The following is a 19254-nucleotide window of genomic DNA, read 5'->3' on the forward strand; positions in this document are numbered from 1 at the left end:
ACAGCCACACGGAGGACAGGGCCAGGCTGTCAGGCCGGGGCTGGGAACACAGCCACACGGACAGGGCCAGGCAGTCAGGCCAGGAACACAGCCACACGGAGGACAGGGGCAGGTGTGGCCGCTGCTGCAGCCAAGAGATGAAACACCTGGAAAGCTGTCTTTGCCTGTAATCCCAGCACTCAGGAGGCAGAGGCAGGCAGATCTCTGAGTTCGAGGCCAGCCAGGTCTACAACATGAGTCTAGGTCAGCCAAGGCTACACAGAGAAACCCTGTCTCAAAAAACAAAAGCCAAAAAACAAACAAAAAAAAAAAAAGAAAAAAAAGATTTGCTTATTTATGCATTTTATCTATATGGGTGCTTTTTCTGCACACCAGGAAAGGACACAGGATCCCATGGAACGACAGTTACCGAGAGTTGTAAGCTGCCCTGTCAGTGCTGGAAACTGAACTCACGACCTCTGGAAGAGCAGCCAGTGCTCTCAACTCTCAACTACTCCAGATCCTCATCTCTCTCTTTAACTTTTAATTTTTAAAGATAAGTCGGGTCATGTGGGCAGTGGTGGCACATCCCAGCACTCGGGAGGCAGAGGCAGGCAGATCTCTGTGAGTTCGAGGCCAGCTTGGTGTGCAGAGTGAGTTCCAGGCCAGCCAGGGCTCCACAGAGAAGCCCTGTCTGGAAAAAACAAACCAACAAATAAATAAAGATAGGTAGGCTCTAAGGTGTCTCAGGCTGACCTCAAACTAGGCATACGACCAAGAACGAGGCTGAATTTTCAGTCTTTTGGCCCCACCTCCCAAGCTGTGGGATTACAGGGGTGGGCCACCTCACTCAGTTCCTGCAGCTAGAACCCAGGGCCTCAACCACGCTAGGCAAGTACCTGCAGCTGAGCTACCTCCGCCCCACACCTTCTTTCCGAGACAGGTTCTCTATAATTCTAGCTGGTCTCCAGCCTCGGGAATGGGGCTACACCCTGGCCCTCGTCCCTACCTCACAGAATGTTAAACCTTTCTGCTCCACGACCCCTAATGTCTACCTACAGCACAAGCAGACGCCGGGAGAGACCTAGTGGGAACTCAGGCGTCTGAGTGCTGCAAGTGCCCCAGCCTCTAAGGGGCTTCCCAGCAGACTGGCCAGGGCACCATACTGCCCTTCCTTTTGTTTGTTTTGTTTTTTGAAGCAGGGTTTCTCTGGGTAGCCTTGGCTGTCCTGGATTCGCTTTGTAGCCCATTCTGGCCTCGAACTCACAGAGATCCGCCTGCCTCTGCCTCCCTGAGTGCTAGGATCACAGGTGTGCAGCCACCACAGCATCTCCACCGCCGGCCCCTTCAGGTGGAATGAGTTGGGTCGTACAGTCTGAATAACGCAGCTCCCAAGTCCCCCCCACCCGCACGTACCTGCCAGGTAGGTGGCGCAGTCCGCATAGCCCTCGCGATAAGGGTCGCACTTTTCGATGGCGGTGGCGCCGTCACTGAGCGTGGTGGCAAAGATGGCCGCACCATGCTGCACCAGCGCTGTGCAGATGGCAGTGTCGTTGCACGAAGCGGCACAATGCAGCGGTGTCCTAGTGGCCGGAGGGTGAGTGAGAGGGAGGTCCCCCAGCCAGCAGCTCCTCCCCTCGCGATGCCAAGGTCCCATCCACCTCCCTGGCAGGTGCACATTGGGGACTCACCAGCCATGGCTGTCAGGGGAGTTGACATTGGCGCCCGCAGCGATGAGGAAGTCCACAATGGGGTAGTTGGCGCCGCAAATGGCATTGTGCAGGGCGGTGATACCCTCCTCGTTGGGCTGGCTTGGGTCGTTCATCTGGAAACACCAGGGAGAAAGGGACTCAGCCCGCCTGTCAGCCTGTGCTCTCCTCACCTGGGGGGAGGGGGGGTCACCTCACCTCCTTCACCGCTTGCTGTACCACATCCAGCTCCCCAGTCAGCGCTGCGTCCAACAGCAGCACCAGTGGGTTGAGGCGCGCTCGCCGAGCCTTGCGTGGGGACCCCACTTTGCGCAGTACTGAGCGCATCTCCTGCAGGACAGGGCGGGACTTCAGCGAGGCTTGCCCACTCACGGCTCAGAGGGGAAAACAGGGCTCAGGCATGGACCAGCTTGGGAGGAGTCACACCCAGGCACGGAGGTGTGAGGGCAGGGAGGACTGGCCACACCTCCCTGAACTATTTACAACTATCAGGTCATCCAGTGACTTGGGAATGTTGAGCCCTGAGATCTTAGAGGAATGAAGCTAGAAGGCCATGGAGGGGGTGGTCTTCACAGCAATTATTTCTGTAAACCAGGAATGGCAGTGCATGCACATAATCTCAGCGTTTGGGTAGCTGAGGCAGGAGGACTGAAGAGAGTTCAAGGACAGCTTGGACTATAGCACTGGTTCTCCACCTGTGGGTCAAGACCCCCTTTGGGTCCACAATGTTTTTTTTCAGGGGTCACCCAAGACCATGAGAAAATACAGACATTTACACTATGATTCATAACAGTAGCAAAATTACGGTTATAGGTAGCAATAAAAATAATCTTATGGTTGGGGAGTTACCACAACATGAGGAATTGTACTAAAGGGGGGCAGTGTTAGGAGGGCTGAGAACCACTAAGCTAGAGAGTAAGACCCTTTCTCAAACAAAACAGAAAATCTGCAAAACCCCAGAGACAGTTAATTTTGATTGATAACTCAATGGAATTTAGAATTCACCAGAGGTTTAGAGCACTGGCTGCTCTCACAGAGGACCCAAGTTCAAGTCCCACCACCGACATGTTGGCTCACAACCATTTGTAACTCCAATGTAACGGGATCTGAAATCACCTTCTAGACTCTGTGGTTACTGCACACACATGGTACACAGACATACATGCAGACAAAATATCCATATACATAAAAATAAATAAATAAACCATAACTGGGTGTGGTGGCCCATGCCTTTAATCCCAGCACTCTGGAGGCAGAAGCAGGCATATTGTTCTGACTTGGAGGCTAGCCTGGTCTACAGAGCTGGTTCCAAGATAGCCAAGGCCACAAAGAAACTCTATTTTGAAAAACCAAAATCAACCAACCAATCAATTAATCAATCAAATCAAATCAAATCAAGTAAATAAATAAATTAAAAAATAAAAAATAGTGACATACACTTTTAATCCTAGCAGTTGGGGGGCAAAGGCAGTGGGATTTCTGAGTTGGAGCCAGCCTGGTCTACAGAGCCTGTTCCATGGTAGCCAAATGTACACAGAGAATCCTGTCTTGCAATACCAAACAAACAAACAGCCAAACAACCAAACAAACACATAGAACCACCATGGAAAGAAACTTTTGGCTGGTTCTGCAAGAGAGTTATCTGTCTAGACTAGGTTAATAAAGGTAGGCCCACTTGAACTGGTACCATCATTCCACAGGCTAGGGCCCTAATAGGCTGAATAAAGAGGAGAAGAAAGACTACACCAGCATTTATCACTGTCTGCTTTTTGACTGTGGATCTAATATAACTAGCTGACTCCTGTTCCTACCACTGTACCTTCAAACTGAGCCAAAAATATCTTTTTTTGAGTTGCTATTGTCAAATCAATAAAAGATGGAACAAATACACACAACAAACAAACAAACAAACAAAAAATAGCAGGAACCAACTTTTAGGTCAGTGTTAACAACAGTTACACCCCAGGAAGCAGTCAATTCTTACTGCAAACCTATCAGGTGGCTACTGCTATTTCCATTCCCATTTTACAGACAAGAAAAGTGAGGCACAGAGTGGCTAAGTGCCTGGTTCTAGAATGCACAGTTGAGTAAGTAGCATTGGGGCTATGATGAAAACTCTGTAGTTGGTGCACATAAATCTTGATAACCAAAGTCTTGGGGACCAGAAACTTTTCACAAGAAGACAGAGTAGGTACCCAGAAAAAGTAGGCACCAGAGATTGTCTGGTCTCCAGGTCTCAGGTAAACCTATTGTCACACCAAAAACTCAGACTAATTGCAGGTATAAAACTGAGATTCATGAAGGAATGCTGAGGCACAGGCAAATAAAACCAAGGTACCTAGTCACCCCTCTATCCATTCAGACTCTCCCTTTTTCCCTGGGCCCAGCCCTATTTACACAAAATGGCTTTGCAAAATGGTTGGTGCCATCTTGGCTATGAATAGTGGTAAGCCCTGGGATGGAGCCTGGGAACCACAGTAGGTCTCATTTAAACAGCTACATGGTGAAGGCCTTTTTGTTATAGCAACTGTGTCAGAGATGAGCACACATCCCAGTCTCCTCCTGTGACTTACCATGCTCTGAGGCTGCTCTGGAGGGCTGCTCTGGGGTGGGGCTGGGGGTGGGATGGGAGCTGGTGGGGCAGGAGCAGGAGGTCCTGCTCGGGCCTCAGATCCCTCTGTGATTGTGGACAGCTCTGGCTCAGGGACCCCGGGCCCTTGGCCACCATGCCGATGGAAGAGTCTATTGATGATTTGTTGGTATTGTTTCTTGTGGGTGGGGGGCAGGGCCACAGCAGGGCTCTGCTCCATGGAGCCTCTGCGTTTGAGGGGTCGAGGAATCTCTGCCAGCACTCGGGCCACCTCCTCCAGCTCAGGTACAGTCTGTGCTTCAGGTGGCAGTGCTGGCTGTAGCCTGGTGGGGCTGAGGGGCCGAGTGACGGTACCTTCATCTGCATCCCCGGCCTCAAGCACAGGAGCCAGTAGCCCCTCTAGCTCAGGCTCTGGCTCCAGCTCGGCAGAGGATTTGAGGAGGCCTAGCAGGAACAAGAACCCCATTAGAGGAAGAGTAGCTAGGAGTTTCCTATACCTACAACTTCCGAGATGCAACCAGCTCCTTTGCTGTGTGACCTCAGGGCAGTCTCTTACCCTCTCTAGTACTCTGGGCTGTACATAATATAATATTATGATATCTACCATTTACTGAGCACCTATACACCAGATTTATTTATGTATTTACGGTGGTGGACATTGAACCCAGGAGACACGCTAGACATTCAATCCACTAAGCATGGTCCCAGTCCTATGCCAGTCCATCACTTCCTACATTTTGAAGAAATAGGTGATCATATTGTGGAAAGGAATCTAAAGTTCAGAGAGGGAAAGTCAGTTGCCCAAAATCACACAGCTGCTTGGCTCTCGAATATGCACTCCTACCAACAACAATAAACTTGGCTTTCTAGGAACCTAAGAGTTTCACCTCCTAACATCTCACACAGAAAACCCAGACTTCACTGGCCTGTTATTCAATGATTTCTTCCCTCTGTTCCATCCCCTTTCTCCACAGGAGTGTCTCAGCAGGTGGAAATATTAACCAGTCTTTATCCCAACCTCTGGCTCGATCCTATAAGGTAGACCTTATTCTCTTTTTTTCACAGGTGGGAAAACAGGCTCAGAGAGCCTTGGGTGATTTCCTTTTTTTTTAAGAGACAGGGTTTGTGTAGTCCTGGCTGTCCTGGAACTCGCTTTGTTGACCAGGCTGGCCTCAAACTCACAGTGATCTGCCTGTGTACGCCTCCCGACTGCTGGGATTAAAGGACTACACTGCCACCACCACCAGGATCTACCCTGAATCATATAGCAGGCCAGTAGTTTGGATAGGCTCGTGCTGCTGGCTGCACTCCACTGACCTGGTGCTAAAGGACCCTGTCAGCTGTGGTATAATGGGCAAGCTCTACTTACTGGGCATAAGGCCTTATTTTCAAGAATGGATATAGCTTTAGTACGCTGTCCCTAATAGATGGGACTTTATCATGATTCAGTTTTTACACTCAGGGAAAACAACTTTCAGACAGGTTAAAGCACCTGCCTGAGGCTACTCTGCGTGAATTCTGCTTAACCAGTCTGTAACCCTGTCTCTTGTGTTCCTGTCTCCCATCTTTATCCGGCCCAGCTCTCTGCAGGGACAGTGTCTGGAGTCAGGTTTGGTTGTCACGGCTCCCCAGCTGCTCTGGCCCCCGTCATTTCTCCTTCCTTTGCCCAGCCTTCTGAGATGCGCCCTCAGCTGACTCACCTTCATTCACAGGAGGCCAAGTCTGTTGGGGTGCTGGAGTCTGAGGCTGGGCCTGGGACTGGGGGGGCATCTGAGGTTGAGGTTGGGGCTGCAGCTGGGGCTGAGGGGGTGGCTGGGGAGGCAGCTTAGATGGGGGTGCTCGGGAGAAGATGGGGGATCCCGGGAGCACAGCCCGGCTGGCTCCGTGTTCCCAGAAAGCGTTCTGGAGCTTAAAGATCATGCTGAGTGGGATGGGACGCTGGCGTGGGGCGCTTCGGGGCTGGGGGCTGGTGGGGGGCATGGGGATGCGGCTGACGGGCTGCCAGCTGCGTGGCAAAGTACCCGAGGGCCCTGCTGAACCCAGAGAGCGGCGGTAGCTGCCAACGTCAGAACGCCTGTCACTGGCCAGAGGGGATACCTTGTAGTTGCGTGGCAATGTGGCACTGGTGAGGTTGTCCTGGGTAGGAGAGAGAGCAAGGGGGAGGGAGGGAAGGCAAGAGAATGGAATGAAGACAGGTAAGGGCAAGGGGGTGAGAGAAGGAAGGGATGTGTGTGTGGTGGCCCATGCCAGTAATCCCAGGAGGAGAGGCTGAGGCAGGAGGATTGCCTTGACTGTAGGCCAGTCCCCACTACACACACACACACACACACACACGCACACACGCACGCACCCTCCACCTTCACCCCCCTGTGGCCCACCTACTCCTCACCTTGCCACTGGCCCCCAGCCCGTCCAAGCTGCTCTCTCTCCAGGGTAAGAGCTGCAGGCCTGGCGAGGCAGGCCGCGTGAAGACATCCAGCCCTGCAAAATAAGCATTGTCACGAGGGACTCTGGACCTCCGTCTCCCAGGGTACCCTCACCTTTCACTCACGTTCATAGCTTGCTGTCTGTGAAGACTTTTTCTCATAGGCTACATCCAGGTCAGATTCGTTCCAGGCTTTTGGGGGCCTCCGCCGTAGCGTCAAGTCGTCTGGAGAAAAGGGTGCGTGAGCGAGGGTGTAAGCATAGGCCAGCTCGGACCAACCACCCGAAGAGTGGGTCCCAGTGTACCTTGTGCACGGAGCGGCGGGGCGAAGGCACTGCCACCCGCGCCCAGCAGGGGGCTCCCGAACGCGGCCGGCGCGTCATAGGCTGTAGCAGGCGGACGTGGGGAAGGTCCACGCTCCGGGAAGAAGGCCTGGGGACCCTCAGCTAGAGGGCTGCCCCGGGGGGACCCTGCACGGCCCAGGTAGTCGAAGGGGGGCGGGGGGCCCGGCTGCCGCAGCGGGCCAATCCCCGGCCGCGGGGATGGCGCCCGGCCGTGGGGACTGCCTGTCCCGTCGAAGGCGCGCGGTCTGGGCGATGGCGCGCGATCCAGGCTGCTGTAAGCATCGGGCTGCAGGTAGATGGGGGTGCGCGGAGAGGATGGCCTGCCCTTGGGGGACAGAGGGCTGAAGGGGTGCAGGGACGGGGCACTCTCCGAGCGTCCAAAACGGGCCTCTGTGCTATCCGCGGCTATCTTCTGCGGGGACCCTCTGCTGCCAAAAGGCTCGGGGACAGGGCTGGTGCTATACCTGGACATCTGTGGGGAAATCGGGGCGTCAAAAACTCAGAGGAGTCAGTGCGGGAGGTCAGATTAGGTCCGCTGAGGGCAGGTGCTGAGTGTTGGCAAAGCTTGGGGGCGGACGGGGTCTAACTTGTTGCTGGCACTTTTCTACGACTTAAGAAAAGGCCCTTTCCTTCATATGAGCTTTCACTTTTTTCCCACTTAAAAATATATTTCAGTCTAGCGTGGTCCCAGCACTCGGGATGCAAAGGCAGGCGGATCTCTGAGTTTGAGGCCAGCCTGGTCTACAGAGTGAGTTCCAGGCCAGCCTGCCTCTTCTGCTCCAGGATTTCATATGTACACCACAAGCCCTGGCTTTAAACGGTACCAGGGATGAAGCCCAGACCTTCCTTCGTGCTAGGCAAGCATTCTACCAACTTCACCTCCCCTGTTGCCTAGCCTAACTCTTTATGAAGTAGAGAGGCTGGCCTTGAGTTGATCCTCCTGCCTCAGCCTTCCTGGCCATAGTTAGCTGTTCCTACCTCCTAGACGGTCTTGCTTACCCCACAACCTGCACCACCTCACACACTCAAGCCTCCCCAGGGCATGGAGAAAAGCTGGCTTGGGAGGGTGGGGTCGGTGGGGATCACTAGGCTCACCCTGGGGGGGACGCCGGCCTGTGTGCCAGGAGGTGCTGGCGAGTCTGACCACCATGACTCCAACTGCTTGGTCAGTTCGTCCACTTTGGCGGCCGCCGTGTCCAGCTCCATCTGTTTCAGATCCATGTGCTTCATGGCCAGTGCTGGGTGGGCAGGAGTGAAGGTCAGGCCCTCCCCCCTACGTCCCCCCCCCCCCCCCCCGGCCCTGCTCCTCCCCCCCCCCCCCCCAGCTCACACTGGAAGTTCAGATCCAGAAGGTCCCTCGCACTCTGGAATGCTTCGCTGTCCATGGTGCCGGAGCAGGGTGCCTGCCAGGAGGGAGAACTGGCTCAGACCCTTCAGCCATGCCCCTTCAGGGCCCACCCAGGGAAGGTGGGGCCCTCGACAGACATTTAGTTCCTTCAGAACTCTGTCCATAAGCTACCTAGAAGTCCAGACCGGTTCTAGAAAGTTCAGGACAAAGAATCTACCCTTCACCCATCACATGCTCTTGAACTGAGAATGAAATAATTAACTGTTTTAATGTATGTCTACTAGGGACCAGGAACACTACCAGATGTTTTGTTGTTGATTTTGTTGTTGTTGTTGTTTTGCTTATTTCTGTAATGGCAATTAAATACAGTGCCATATGCACACTTAGGCAAATGCTTTCCCTGAGCCACACCCCAGCACCTCACTGGGGGATTCTAGGCAGGGGCTCTACCACTGAGCCACACCCCAGCCCCTCACTGGGGGAATCTAGCATTAAATCACAACACCAGCCTTCTTTTACTTTCCATGTTAAGATTTTTTTTTATGTATTCTAATGTGGACTGGAAATTTTTATATAGTCTTAAACTATGTAGGTCTCAAATGCAGAATCCTTGGCCTACCTTGGCCTTCAGGACTCTTGGATTACAGGCCTGTACAACATGATAATTTTGTTAGGTTTGGGTTTTGTTTATTTTTAGATTTTCTTATTTTCTCTACACGAGCACCTGCAAGTCTGCCTGCTTGTGGTGCCCATCATGACCAGGTGATCCCTTAGAACCGAAGTTGCAAATAGTTGTGAGCCACCATGTGGGTGCTGGGAACTGAACTCGGGTCCTCTGCAAGAGCAACAAGTGCTCCCAACTTCTCAGCTATCTCTCCAGAAAGCACCTCCCTAGTAAGGAAGAAAATACAATTCAGACAGCTTAAAGCCAGGTGTATGTTTTGGTACAGCCCTCCATCCCAGCACTTGGGAGGACCAGGTAAAAAGATCTTCAGTAAGGACTATCCTTAGCCACTCAGCAATTTGGAAGTTAGCCTAGACAAGATGAAACCCTGTCTCAAAGAGCAAAAGAAAAGAAAGGGCTGGGTGTGGTGGCTCATGCCTTTAATCCCAGCACTTGGGAGGCAGAGGCAGGTGGATCTCTGTGAGTCAGAGGCCAGCCTAGTCTACAGAGTGAATTCCAGGACAGCCAGGACTATACAGAGAAACCCTGTCTCAAAACAAACCATTAAAAATAAAAATAAAAAAAAGAACTGAGCATGGTGGCATATGCCTCTAATCCTAACCTGGGAGGCAGAGCAGGAGGATCTCTGTGAGTTCAAGTCCATCATGGTCTACCTAGTCTCAAAATAGGATTAAGCGAGAGAGAGAGAGAGAGAGAGAGAGAGAGAGAGAGAGAGAGAAATGTGTGTTCAGAGTCAACATACAAGAAGTCCTTCAGACTATGTTTCACACCAGGGTCTAACTGGTCATTTTGCAATGTTTGTTTCAAACTCGGAGGTGTCCCAGGGGGCGGTGAGGTTAGTGCTTCCTCTGAGAGTCACTGTCTGCAAGAGGCCCTGCTCAAACCGCCCCACTGCCCCACTGTTAAGAGGAGGAAGAGGGAGGTGACAGGGCCAGAGAGGGCCAGGCTTCAGTCAGCAGCCAGCAGGAGGAGGCGAGGCCCCTGGGAACCAGTCACACCAGCCATCCTGCTCCCGTGGCAGCCGCCACGCCTGCCATCCCTGTCACCTTTTGGCTGTAAAGGCGTAGGCAGGGGGCCGGCTGGGACATGTTGACACCAGTCTCTGTCTGGGAAGCCACGAGGAGCAGAACTTGTTTGGGCTGGTGGCTCATCTGAGCATGTGTGACCTTGAGTCCTCTCCACCCTTAGGGCCTGAGACTCCCTGACTCCTCCTAAGACTTCCCACAGGGCAGGAGACGTAAACTAAGTGCTCTGAAAGGCCCTTCTGATCTCGAAGAGGCTTCCATTCTGAAATCTGACGTGGCATTTGGTCTCACTGTTGTAGCCCAGACTGGCTGGGAACTTCACCAATGGCTCCTCCTGCCTCTCTGTGGCCCAGGCTACAGACATGCATCACCATATCCAGTAAGGACTCTGAGATGGTGACGCTCTAAAAAGACGAACCCAAAGCTTACATGTTTACTGAGAGAAACGTCTGACTGGAAACAGAGATCTAGCTCAGTGGTAGAGCCCCTGCCTAGAATCCCCAAGTGAGGGGCTGGGGTGTGGCTCAGTGGTAGAACCCCTGCCTAGAATGCCCCAAAGAGGGACTGGGGGCATGGCTTAACAGTAGAGCTCTGCCTGCCGTTATTAGAAAAATAAGATCAAAGTTCAAGAAGTGGTCCAAGAGCAGCCAGAGATAGAGTTAAACTCTGGAACGCCCTGACAAGAGTGCCGCAGTTGCCTACCTTGTAAAACGAAGATAAACAGGTTACCTCAATGGACCAGTGCAAAGATGGTGCAAGTGGAACCATCTTTGCACTGCGGGCTGTGAGAATCCAGGCTTCAGAAAGTAGAGTGCCTAGGGAGGCCTAGGCACACTGGCCAGCTTACTTAGGAGGCTGATACAAAATGAGGGAGAGTTCAAGGTCTGTTTGGGCAGCAGAGTACATTGAAGGGGCCAGCCTGGACAACCCTATCTCAAAAATAAAAGTTTAAATAAAGGGCTGGGCATGGTGGCACACGCCTGTAGTTCCAGCTTTCAAAGGCCCAGGTCTGAAGACAGCCAGAGCTACACAGAAAGAGCTGGCTGGAGAGGTACCTCCACCGTTTATAGCGTGGGGGACCAGAGTCCGGTTCACAGCTGCATACACCAGCTCCAGCTGCAGCTCCGCAGGCACAGGCCCTCCTGTGCACACAGACAAGGGCTGAGAGATGGCTCGGCCTGTAAGAGGCCTTATTGTTCTTCCAGGGGCCAGGAATTCCGTTCCCAGCACCCGACAGTAGGTGGACCTTTTGGCAACTGCACCATTATGGACCGGATAACTCGAAGGAGCAAGGCTGTTCCCAAGGCTGGTGTGGATGGTAGGAGCACCCGGACCGCCAGGGGGCGCACGCGCCTGCGCGCTCAAGCCCTGAGCTCAGGTCCTGGGAATGCGAGGCGAGCCCGGGCAGGTGCACGGCTCCCGGCCAGCAGGGGAGCGCGGAGGGCCCGGTGGGCGCGGCACACATCTGTTCCCAGGCTCTTGCCCCTGCCCTCTGCCTCAGGTCTTCTTCCTTGGGCTCCCCTCCAATTCTAGCTCTCCGTTCAACTGGCTCCCGTCTCTGCTCCACCCTTAGGTCTCCCTGCCTGCCCTCCAATGTACTCCAGCCCGGTTCTCAGAGCTGAAGGATCCTGTTTGGACTTCCTGGAGGAGTCAGTGGGATCCCGGTCAGAGTGTCGAGATGGGTTGGGAACACGCAGAATGCAATCCTTCACCCTAAGCCGGGTCAGTCTTGATTTTTAAATCCGTGGGATGGGCAGGGGACTTCCCCTAGCTAAACTGCTAGCTACTGCGAGTGCTCCTCTGTCCCTCTGTTTCCTCACGTGTACTGTGGGGGAATTAATGACATCACCCAGATAAGGCGTGAGTGCTGGAGGACCTAAATTATACAGGGTTGACAACAGTGCAATTTAAGGACCGAATACCACATGCTGGACTGTTATTCAACCGGCCTCCCTCCACGGTTCTCTAGGGACACTGAGGCAGGAGTGTCACTAGTTTAAGGCCACCGTGGGCTACATAAGCGAGACTCTGTCTCAAACAAACAGGAGCTGAACTTCAGCTCCTAGCAATAGAGTGCTTATGTAGCTTGCACAAGGGTCTGAGTACAGTCCCTGAGGGTGAGGGAGGTCCCTGAGGGGGGGGTGGTGTCAATCAACACACAGGAAGGTTCAGAGTGACAATGAAAACCCACGTGTCTTATCTTTTGTGAGGGTTTCGGCTGGTTGGTTAGTTTGTGTCTCCCCGGCTTGTCTGAGACTCATTATGTAGACTACGCTGAACCCAAAACGTAGAAAGATACACCTGCCTCCGCCTCCCAAGTGCTGAGATTAAAGGCTTGTTTCTCTCTCTCTCTCTCCCTCTCCCTGCCCGGCCCCTCTCTTTGACAGTGTCTCATGTAGTCCCTGCTATACTTAAACTCCGGATCCTCCTCCCTCCATCTCCCCAGTGCTGGGGATAAAAGCTTCCCAAATCCTAGGCAAGCACTCTACCTACTGAGCCACACAGCAACCCCTTCTTTCTGTGGTGCTAAGAGCCCTGGGTTCTGTTGCCAGTGGACTCAACTGCCTGAGCTCTTGGACCACAGAACCCCAAGTTTCCCACCCGAAACAGTGACAGTCCCAGGGAATGTGGGACGATGGGGGGGATGAGAGCCCTGGAGGGAGCCAGACAGAAACTGGCACAATCCCAGGATGTGGGAGGTGTCTGTTTGCCAGCCTCAGTCTCCCCACTGCTAGGGAGGAGTCCTCCCTGGGGTCACCGAACCCCACTGAAGGTGGAACTCTCTGTTCCTACCTTTGGGTGATTGCCAAATGCTCCCTCCTGATGGGAACTGGCAGGACACAGCCTGTGTTGGCAGCTGTGGCTATTATTTTTAATTTCATTTCAGGCTGTCACCCAGCGCTCTTCCAGCCCAGGCACTAACAAACACCCTCCCTCTGCAGATGCTTGTTCCCCAGTAGCTTTGTAATCCCCCCTACTTAAGGGCCCAGGGCCCAGGGGTGGAGAAACGGAGGGAGGTTCCTGCCTGCCTCTGCCCTCTCCCGGGCTCAAGGACAGACAGACACCTCCAGATTTAGCCTTCATCCCTCCCTTATCTCCTACAATACCTCAGGTCAGACAGATGGAAGCGGAGGTGACATTTCTCACCTCTGGGTCAGGGCAAGGAACCCCACCCCTAGGGAGGGGGGTGAAGAAGGTTAATTAGAGTCTGGTGGGAGTGAGGAAGTCCTTGCACAGACAGCTGTCACAAGAGGGAAGAGATATCAGATTCAGCTGCCTGTATGTCCCGCCGGCCTCCGGCCTTCCATTCTGTGAAATGCGGCAGTACATGGCCACACAAACCTCTCAGATCAGCCCATGGTCCTGTTATTGCGGCCCGGGCTCTAGAATGACCCCAGCTACTTCCCACCCTTATGGGGCAATAAGAGGTCCTATCTTCGTCTCCCACAGGGGGCGCCCTTTGGTGGACTGCCTCCTCTGGTTAGGCAGGTCTGACGCCCCAGTTAATGACATGTTGGGGTTCGCTCAGCGGCACAGAAGAGATTGGAGAGCTGCCCCTGTTTCTTCCCCCTGCCCCCACCCCACAACCAGAAGGTGAGGTGTAACGCCGGGACAGTCTCCTGAGGGACCCACGCCCCACGTGTTTGTCCCACTCTGTTCAAAGACCAGGATCCACGAGCCCAGTGTCACTAATTTTACGCAAAGACCTAGTGGCTTGGTGCTGAAGGCAGCTGAAGGGTGACCGGGCGCCCAACCGTTCTAGAACGTCCTAACCTTCCACAGGAACCCAAAATTCAGAGATCCGAGACCCTCAACAGCACACAGAGACAGCTCCTAGAGTCTCTGATTAAAGTATTCAAGAACTCCAGCTCCAATATCTACCCAGGACCAAAGGCTTCGAGTACCACCGAGATCTCAGGTGTCCGAGCCCCCACCCAACCAGCCCACTAAAGCCGGTACCCCAGTTCCCTCTTTCCGGAGACCCTGGCGTGAGCTCCCCACACTTTTCCCCGGGACGGAAGGTCCTAGTTTCCATCAAGCCCTCCCAGGGACGCGGTGCCGGGTTCTGGGGTGGCTGGACCTCGGGTCGGAGTGGAACTCACGCGTCGGGGCAGATCCTGGCACCGGGGGTCTTTTCCTCGGGCTCCGGCTCCGGCTCCGGCGGCGGGGAGCGGAGGACGGGGCGGGGCAGTGTCCTGGGAACAGGTTAGACGACGTGACTCTGACTTGGGGGAGGCGTGTCCCGCAGGGGAGGGGGAGCTGCGGTGGCCTGGAGCACTTTGGGATTTGTAGTCCCGGAGGGGCGGGGCGCAGCCAGGGAGATTTCCATTTGGAGTCAGGCGCGATCCATTTCACAGTCAGCAAGAGCGAGGCCCTGATTCAGGGCGCCCTGGACGGTGAAATGCCCGACAGTCCAGACTCCCACCTCACTGTGGGTGCAGAGGAAGAACTCCTGAGCCCTCCCCTACTCGTCCAGGCTCAGTCTCCCCTTGTACGAGTGAAGATTTAGACACTTAAGGAGTAGGAGATAAGAGGCAAGGAGAAATGCACACGACCCAATTCTACGGCGAGAAAAGGCCCCACCTTAATCAGGACTCCAAGCCCGGCTTACCTGTCTAAGTAAAATAAAAATAAGTGGCCTTTAATCCTAGCATTTGGGAAGCAGAGACAGGAGCACCTCTGCGAGTTCAAGGCCATCCTGGTCTACATATTGAGTTCCAGGATAGCCTGGGCTATACAGTGAAACCCTGTCTCAAAAACAAAACAACCACATAGCACTGGCGCTTTACTGGCGTGCCTAGCGACGGGATGGACTACAATCCCCAGCAGCCCCCGTGACCGACGTCCATGGCCAGCCACCCCCGGGTGCGCTGGGAATTGGAGTCTCGGAGCCGCAAAGGGCGAGTCCCCAAGTCTTTCCCCACGCGCTGGGGGACGCACGGTCTGGAGAGCGCGGGCGAAGGGAACGCGTCCCCGCAACACTGACCCCCTCTGCATTCTCAAAGCCGCGGAAGAGAGGGAGTTTCCCAGGTCTGGAGGAGTCTCCGAAGTCTCCGCCGAGGGGCGGGGCGCGACGCCACGCTGACACACCGGCCAGGAATGCAGCCGGGCCACCCTGTCTCGCCGCCGGCCCACGGACCCGCCCGCCGCCCCACGCGCTGCTGTCCTGCTGGGAAGGGGCGTGGGCGCGGCCCCCAAATCCCGGGCCCACGTGCCGCTGTTTACTAGCGCAGGGAGGGGTCGGCCGCTGCACCTCTGCCCCCCTCGCAGCCGTGGGGAAGACTTCCCACGAGGACCCTAAGTCCGCGAGGGCTTCCACAACGTGACCAACGCCACGCTCGGGGCTCCGGGGCCCGAGGCTCCTCCCCTGGCCCCGCGGCTCCTCCCCCTCCGTTTCCCGCTTCCCCCCGGACTCCCGAAGCTCCGCCTCTTGGCCCGTACTTCGAAGGCTCCGGTTCCTCGCGTTTCTCTATTTCCTGACGCGGCTCGCTCCAGCCTCCCGCTTTCGCCGCGCCAGGGACTACCCAAGACACGCCCTAGCCTGGAGAGCACCACCGCGGCAACCGGGATCCTTACCTAGCCCTTCCAGGGACGGTGCGCAGCGCTCTCCTGTCTCTTTAAGAGCGGGCCCGGCTGGGTGCCTGCCCCTCGGGAGCGTGCTGGAGGAAACCACGTGAGCACGTGCGGGGAAGCAGGCCCTCCGAGATCCCGAGCGGCTCCCGGTCCGGACGGAGAACCGCTTCCTCCGGTAGCGGGTGCTCGGAGACCCGCCGCTCCTCTGCTGGGTGACGTTCCCAAGCGGAGCTCGGCCGGGTTCGGGACTCGAGTGACAGGGCCGGGCCACGCCCCTCCTCTCCTCGCGGCGTGGACGCTCCCGCGTGCGGCTCCGCCCCTGGGGTCCACGTGGTGGGCAGCGCTCCCCGGGGTCCTGTGTGGCTCGCCCGGAGTCGGGATGGAGGGCGCCCCGGCCTGCGGTGAGTGGGGCGGGGGTCCGGGCGCGAAGGAGGCTGCGGGGAGGGCGGCGGGGGCGCCCCGGGAGGCGGAGGGCCTACGGACGCCCTGATGCTCCCCACAGGCGCCGCGCGGTTCTCCTGCCCTCCCCACTTTACGGAGATGTCCCCAGACTCGGATCCCCCACGATTCTCCTTGGAAGCTCTGACAGGTCCAGACACAGAGCTGTGGCTTATCCGAGCCCCTGCAGACTTCGCCCCACAGTGGTGAGTGATCCGCCTACCGGGAAGAGCCCCCCACTCTAGAGGCCGACCCCACCGTAGACCGTGAGCAGAGCATTAGACCAGAGCATTAGACGGCTTTTTTTTTTTCTTTTTTCTTTTTTTTTTTATTAAATCCTGAGACAGGGTTTCTCTGTGTAGCTCAGGCTGTCCTGGAACCCGCTCTGTAGAGGCACCTGCCTCTGCCTCCGGTTCTCTGGGATTGAAGGCGTGCGCCAACAGCACTGGGCTAGATGGCATTTCTGAGCAAGCCGGAAGTGGTGCTTTGGGTTGTTTTGAGACAGTCTCATTCTGTAGCCCAGGCTGGTTTCTAAGTCCCAGCATCCCTCAGGGTCAGTTTCCTTAGTATTGGGATTACAAGTGGGTGCCACAGGCTGCTTTGTGTGGAAGAATCTTATAGCTCATGTAGTATTTAAACTTCATTCTCCTGCCTCCCCCCCCTCCCCACCAAGTACAGCCACCATTCCCAGTTTTATGCAGAACTGGTGATCCAATCCAGAACCTGATCATGCTAGACACACTCCATGTCTGGGGTCGTCCCCTGCCTGTCCGCTTAAACATCACTTAGCCAGTAATGGCGGGGATCAGATATAATCCCAGCACTTGGGAGGCTGAGGCAGGAAAATGGTAGACTTCAAGGCCAGCATGTGCTTAGAAATACTAAGCCAGCGGTGGCAGCATGTCTAACTGCAGTACCTGGGAGGAGGTGGTGCAGGTTGGTCAGACGCTTTAGCATCCCACAAACCCCCAGAAGTTGGTTGGGTGGTTGAAACAGGGAACGGGAACCCAGGGCTCTAGCGCTGAGCTGTGCCCAAGCCCGGAAAAGCTGCTTCCAGCCCCACCCTGCCATTGCACAGAGATCTCCCCAGCCACTGCTTCTCCCTCTCTCCTCAGCCTCAATGGGCGGCGCGTGCCTCTCTCTGGCTCGAAGACTGTTAAGGGCAAACTGGACGGCAAGAAGCACCGGTACCGGGTGTTAACCAGCAGCCCCCAGGCCGGAGACGCCAGCATGCTAGCATTGTCAGTGGAGGCGGGAGGCAGACTCACATGCGCCCCAGCCCCCTGTGGGAGCTTAAGGATCATGGAGGGTCCTCAAGAATATCTTATCTCTCGGGTCCCCCTGCAGCCGATCCCCACAAGCCTCCCACCTCGGATCCCTGCTGGCCTGCGGCCTCGGTTCTCTGCCTTCGGAGGCAGCCTTCCAGTCACTGGGCCTGGGTCAGCCTTGCCTCTGAGGTCACCCACTTCAGGAAAGAGGAAAAAGAAAAAGGGCGCAGAGGCCTCAGCTGCCCAGGAGGTGGTAAATGGGCATGGGGCCATGGAGGTGGACCCAGCCGGGGGTGACCTAGGAACGGAAGTGAGGAAGAAGAAGAAAAAGAAGCATCGGGTAGATGAGGTAGAGATGATGGAGGCCGAGGCGATGGAGCCCTTGGCAGAGATGGCAGAGTTGCCATTCCCATCTGCCACCAGCGGCAAAAAGAGGAAGAAGTTCAAGGCAGCAGAGACACTCCAGCTGGAAGAGGATCCAGGGCACACAGAACCTGGGGCTCAAACAGAGCCTCCTGAGGGGACTGTCCTCTCCCCCACCAAAAAGAGAAAGAGGCAAAAGGAAGCTGAAATGGACAGCACCATTGTGGTCCCTCAGCTGCAGGAACCCCAGGAGGAGACCATTCTGCCAACACCCACAAAGAGGCGGAGAAAAGAAAAGAGGCAGAATTTGATGATGGAGCCAGAGATGGGCCTCCCTGAAGTGATCACGGAGCCTGACATTTCAGAACATGGGCTTCAAGCTGAGGTAGCTCCTGTGTCCCCCAAGAAGACAAAGAAGAAGAAAAAGGAAAAGTGGCTGGATCAGGCACTGCCCTTGGGGGCAGAGGTGACAGAAGCTATACTTCCGGCCAACCCTGAGCCCCAGGTGACTCCAGCACCCAGCAAGAAAAAGAAAGAGAAAGGACAGAAGGAAACAGAGTCAAGGTCCGAGGTGACTGACCTAATAGATTCTGAGGAACCTGAGGCCAGGGCAGGTCAAGGATCCACCAAGAAGAAGATGGATCAGTAAAGTGGAGTGCAAGACACCGTTCCCCACTGGGAGATGTCTCCCACAGGACAGGAGAAGAAGCAAAAGAGGAAGCTTCAGCAGGAGCCCTAGTCACGCTGTGGGGAAACCAAGGAACTGGCAGGCTGAGGTGAGCCCAGGAAGGTTGTCAGAAATCAATGGCAGAGACAATCCCTACCCCAAAGCCGACACAGGAGCCTGGGCATGGAATGCTTTATTGTGATGCTGGGCCTTCATGGCAGCGGGTCAATGCGGAGCTCTGAGGAAGGGTTCATGGAGGACATCGAAGAGCCTGCGGGCCTGGGGGCATGGGGAGAAGAGCTGGTCATTAAAGGCGCTGTTTGCCTGCTCCGCTTGGAATGGGTTGTGGCTCTTACTCTCCTAGGTTGCAGGAGCTTTGGGGGGTGTTTCTCGGTTCTACTTGAGGCTGGACAGAAGGTGGGTTCTCCTGCCTTTGGGCCTCGGTTTCCCCATGTGAGACAGTCAAGGTGTAAGTGGACCATTTAGAGCTATAAAACTAGCCCACTATAGTGGCATAGATCTTTTTGTTTTGTTTTTCGAGACAGGGTTTCTCTGTGTAGCTTTGGCTGTATTGGAGCTCGCTGTGTACACCAGGCTGGCCTCGAACTCAAAAAGATCTTTTTAAGCTTTTTTTTTGGGGGGTGGGGCATATCTTTAATCCCAGCCCTCAGGAGGCAGGGGTGGGTGGATCTCTGAGTCTGAAGCTAGCCTGATCTACAGACCAAGTTCGGGAAACCCTGTCTTGAATAAATAGATAAATAAGGCAGGAGGGTGGCACACATCCTGTAATCTGAGCACTGGGAAGCTAAGGCAGGAAGATCAGAAGTCAAGTGCCAGCC

The 19254-nt window shown here is 55.1% G+C and overlaps 3 protein-coding genes across 8 annotated transcripts in view; 1 reads left to right on the plus strand and 2 right to left on the minus strand.

The window, feature by feature from the left end:
- The window catches only part of Ppp1r13l (protein phosphatase 1 regulatory subunit 13 like), a 17170-nt gene extending 1431 nt beyond the window's left edge, over positions 1 to 15739 (minus strand). Inside the window, exons 1-11 of one of the 3 annotated variants that reach the window (XM_055615462.1) lie at positions 15683 to 15739; positions 8378 to 8450; positions 8143 to 8285; positions 7009 to 7519; positions 6830 to 6928; positions 6668 to 6759; positions 5979 to 6414; positions 4262 to 4722; positions 1887 to 2018; positions 1671 to 1804; positions 1396 to 1562 (exon numbers count right to left, since the gene is read on the minus strand). In XM_055615462.1, coding sequence (XP_055471437.1) covers positions 1396 to 1562; positions 1671 to 1804; positions 1887 to 2018; positions 4262 to 4722; positions 5979 to 6414; positions 6668 to 6759; positions 6830 to 6928; positions 7009 to 7519; positions 8143 to 8285; positions 8378 to 8432 — 2230 coding nt within the window. In that variant the 5' untranslated portion in view covers positions 8433 to 8450; positions 15683 to 15739. Of the gene's footprint in view, positions 1 to 1395; positions 1563 to 1670; positions 1805 to 1886; positions 2019 to 4261; positions 4723 to 5978; positions 6415 to 6667; positions 6760 to 6829; positions 6929 to 7008; positions 7520 to 8142; positions 8286 to 8377; positions 8451 to 14208; positions 14331 to 15682 lie in introns of those variants that run through there. The other 2 variants (XM_055615461.1, XM_055615463.1) reach the window with 2 other exon arrangements.
- Positions 15009 to 18754, plus strand: Polr1g (RNA polymerase I subunit G). The gene is made up of 3 exons (XM_055615464.1): positions 15009 to 16080; positions 16182 to 16323; positions 17233 to 18754. The coding sequence occupies exons 1-3, from the start codon at positions 16059 to 16061 to the stop codon at positions 18395 to 18397; spliced, it is 1329 nt and encodes a 442-aa protein (XP_055471439.1). The 5' UTR covers positions 15009 to 16058; the 3' UTR covers positions 18398 to 18754.
- Positions 18592 to 19254, minus strand: part of Ercc1 (ERCC excision repair 1, endonuclease non-catalytic subunit) — a 10682-nt gene continuing 10019 nt past the window's right edge. For all 4 annotated transcript variants that reach the window (XM_055615467.1, XM_055615465.1, XM_055615468.1 and 1 more), the window contains one exon: positions 18592 to 18694. In XM_055615467.1, the coding sequence (XP_055471442.1) occupies positions 18641 to 18694 (54 nt within the window). In that variant the 3' untranslated portion in view covers positions 18592 to 18640. The remainder of the gene's footprint in view (positions 18695 to 19254) is intronic.

Source organism: Psammomys obesus, unplaced genomic scaffold (assembly GCF_907164565.1).
Source record: "Psammomys obesus unplaced genomic scaffold, mPsaObe1.curated_primary_1811, whole genome shotgun sequence".
Taxonomy (NCBI): Eukaryota; Metazoa; Chordata; class Mammalia; order Rodentia; family Muridae; genus Psammomys; species Psammomys obesus.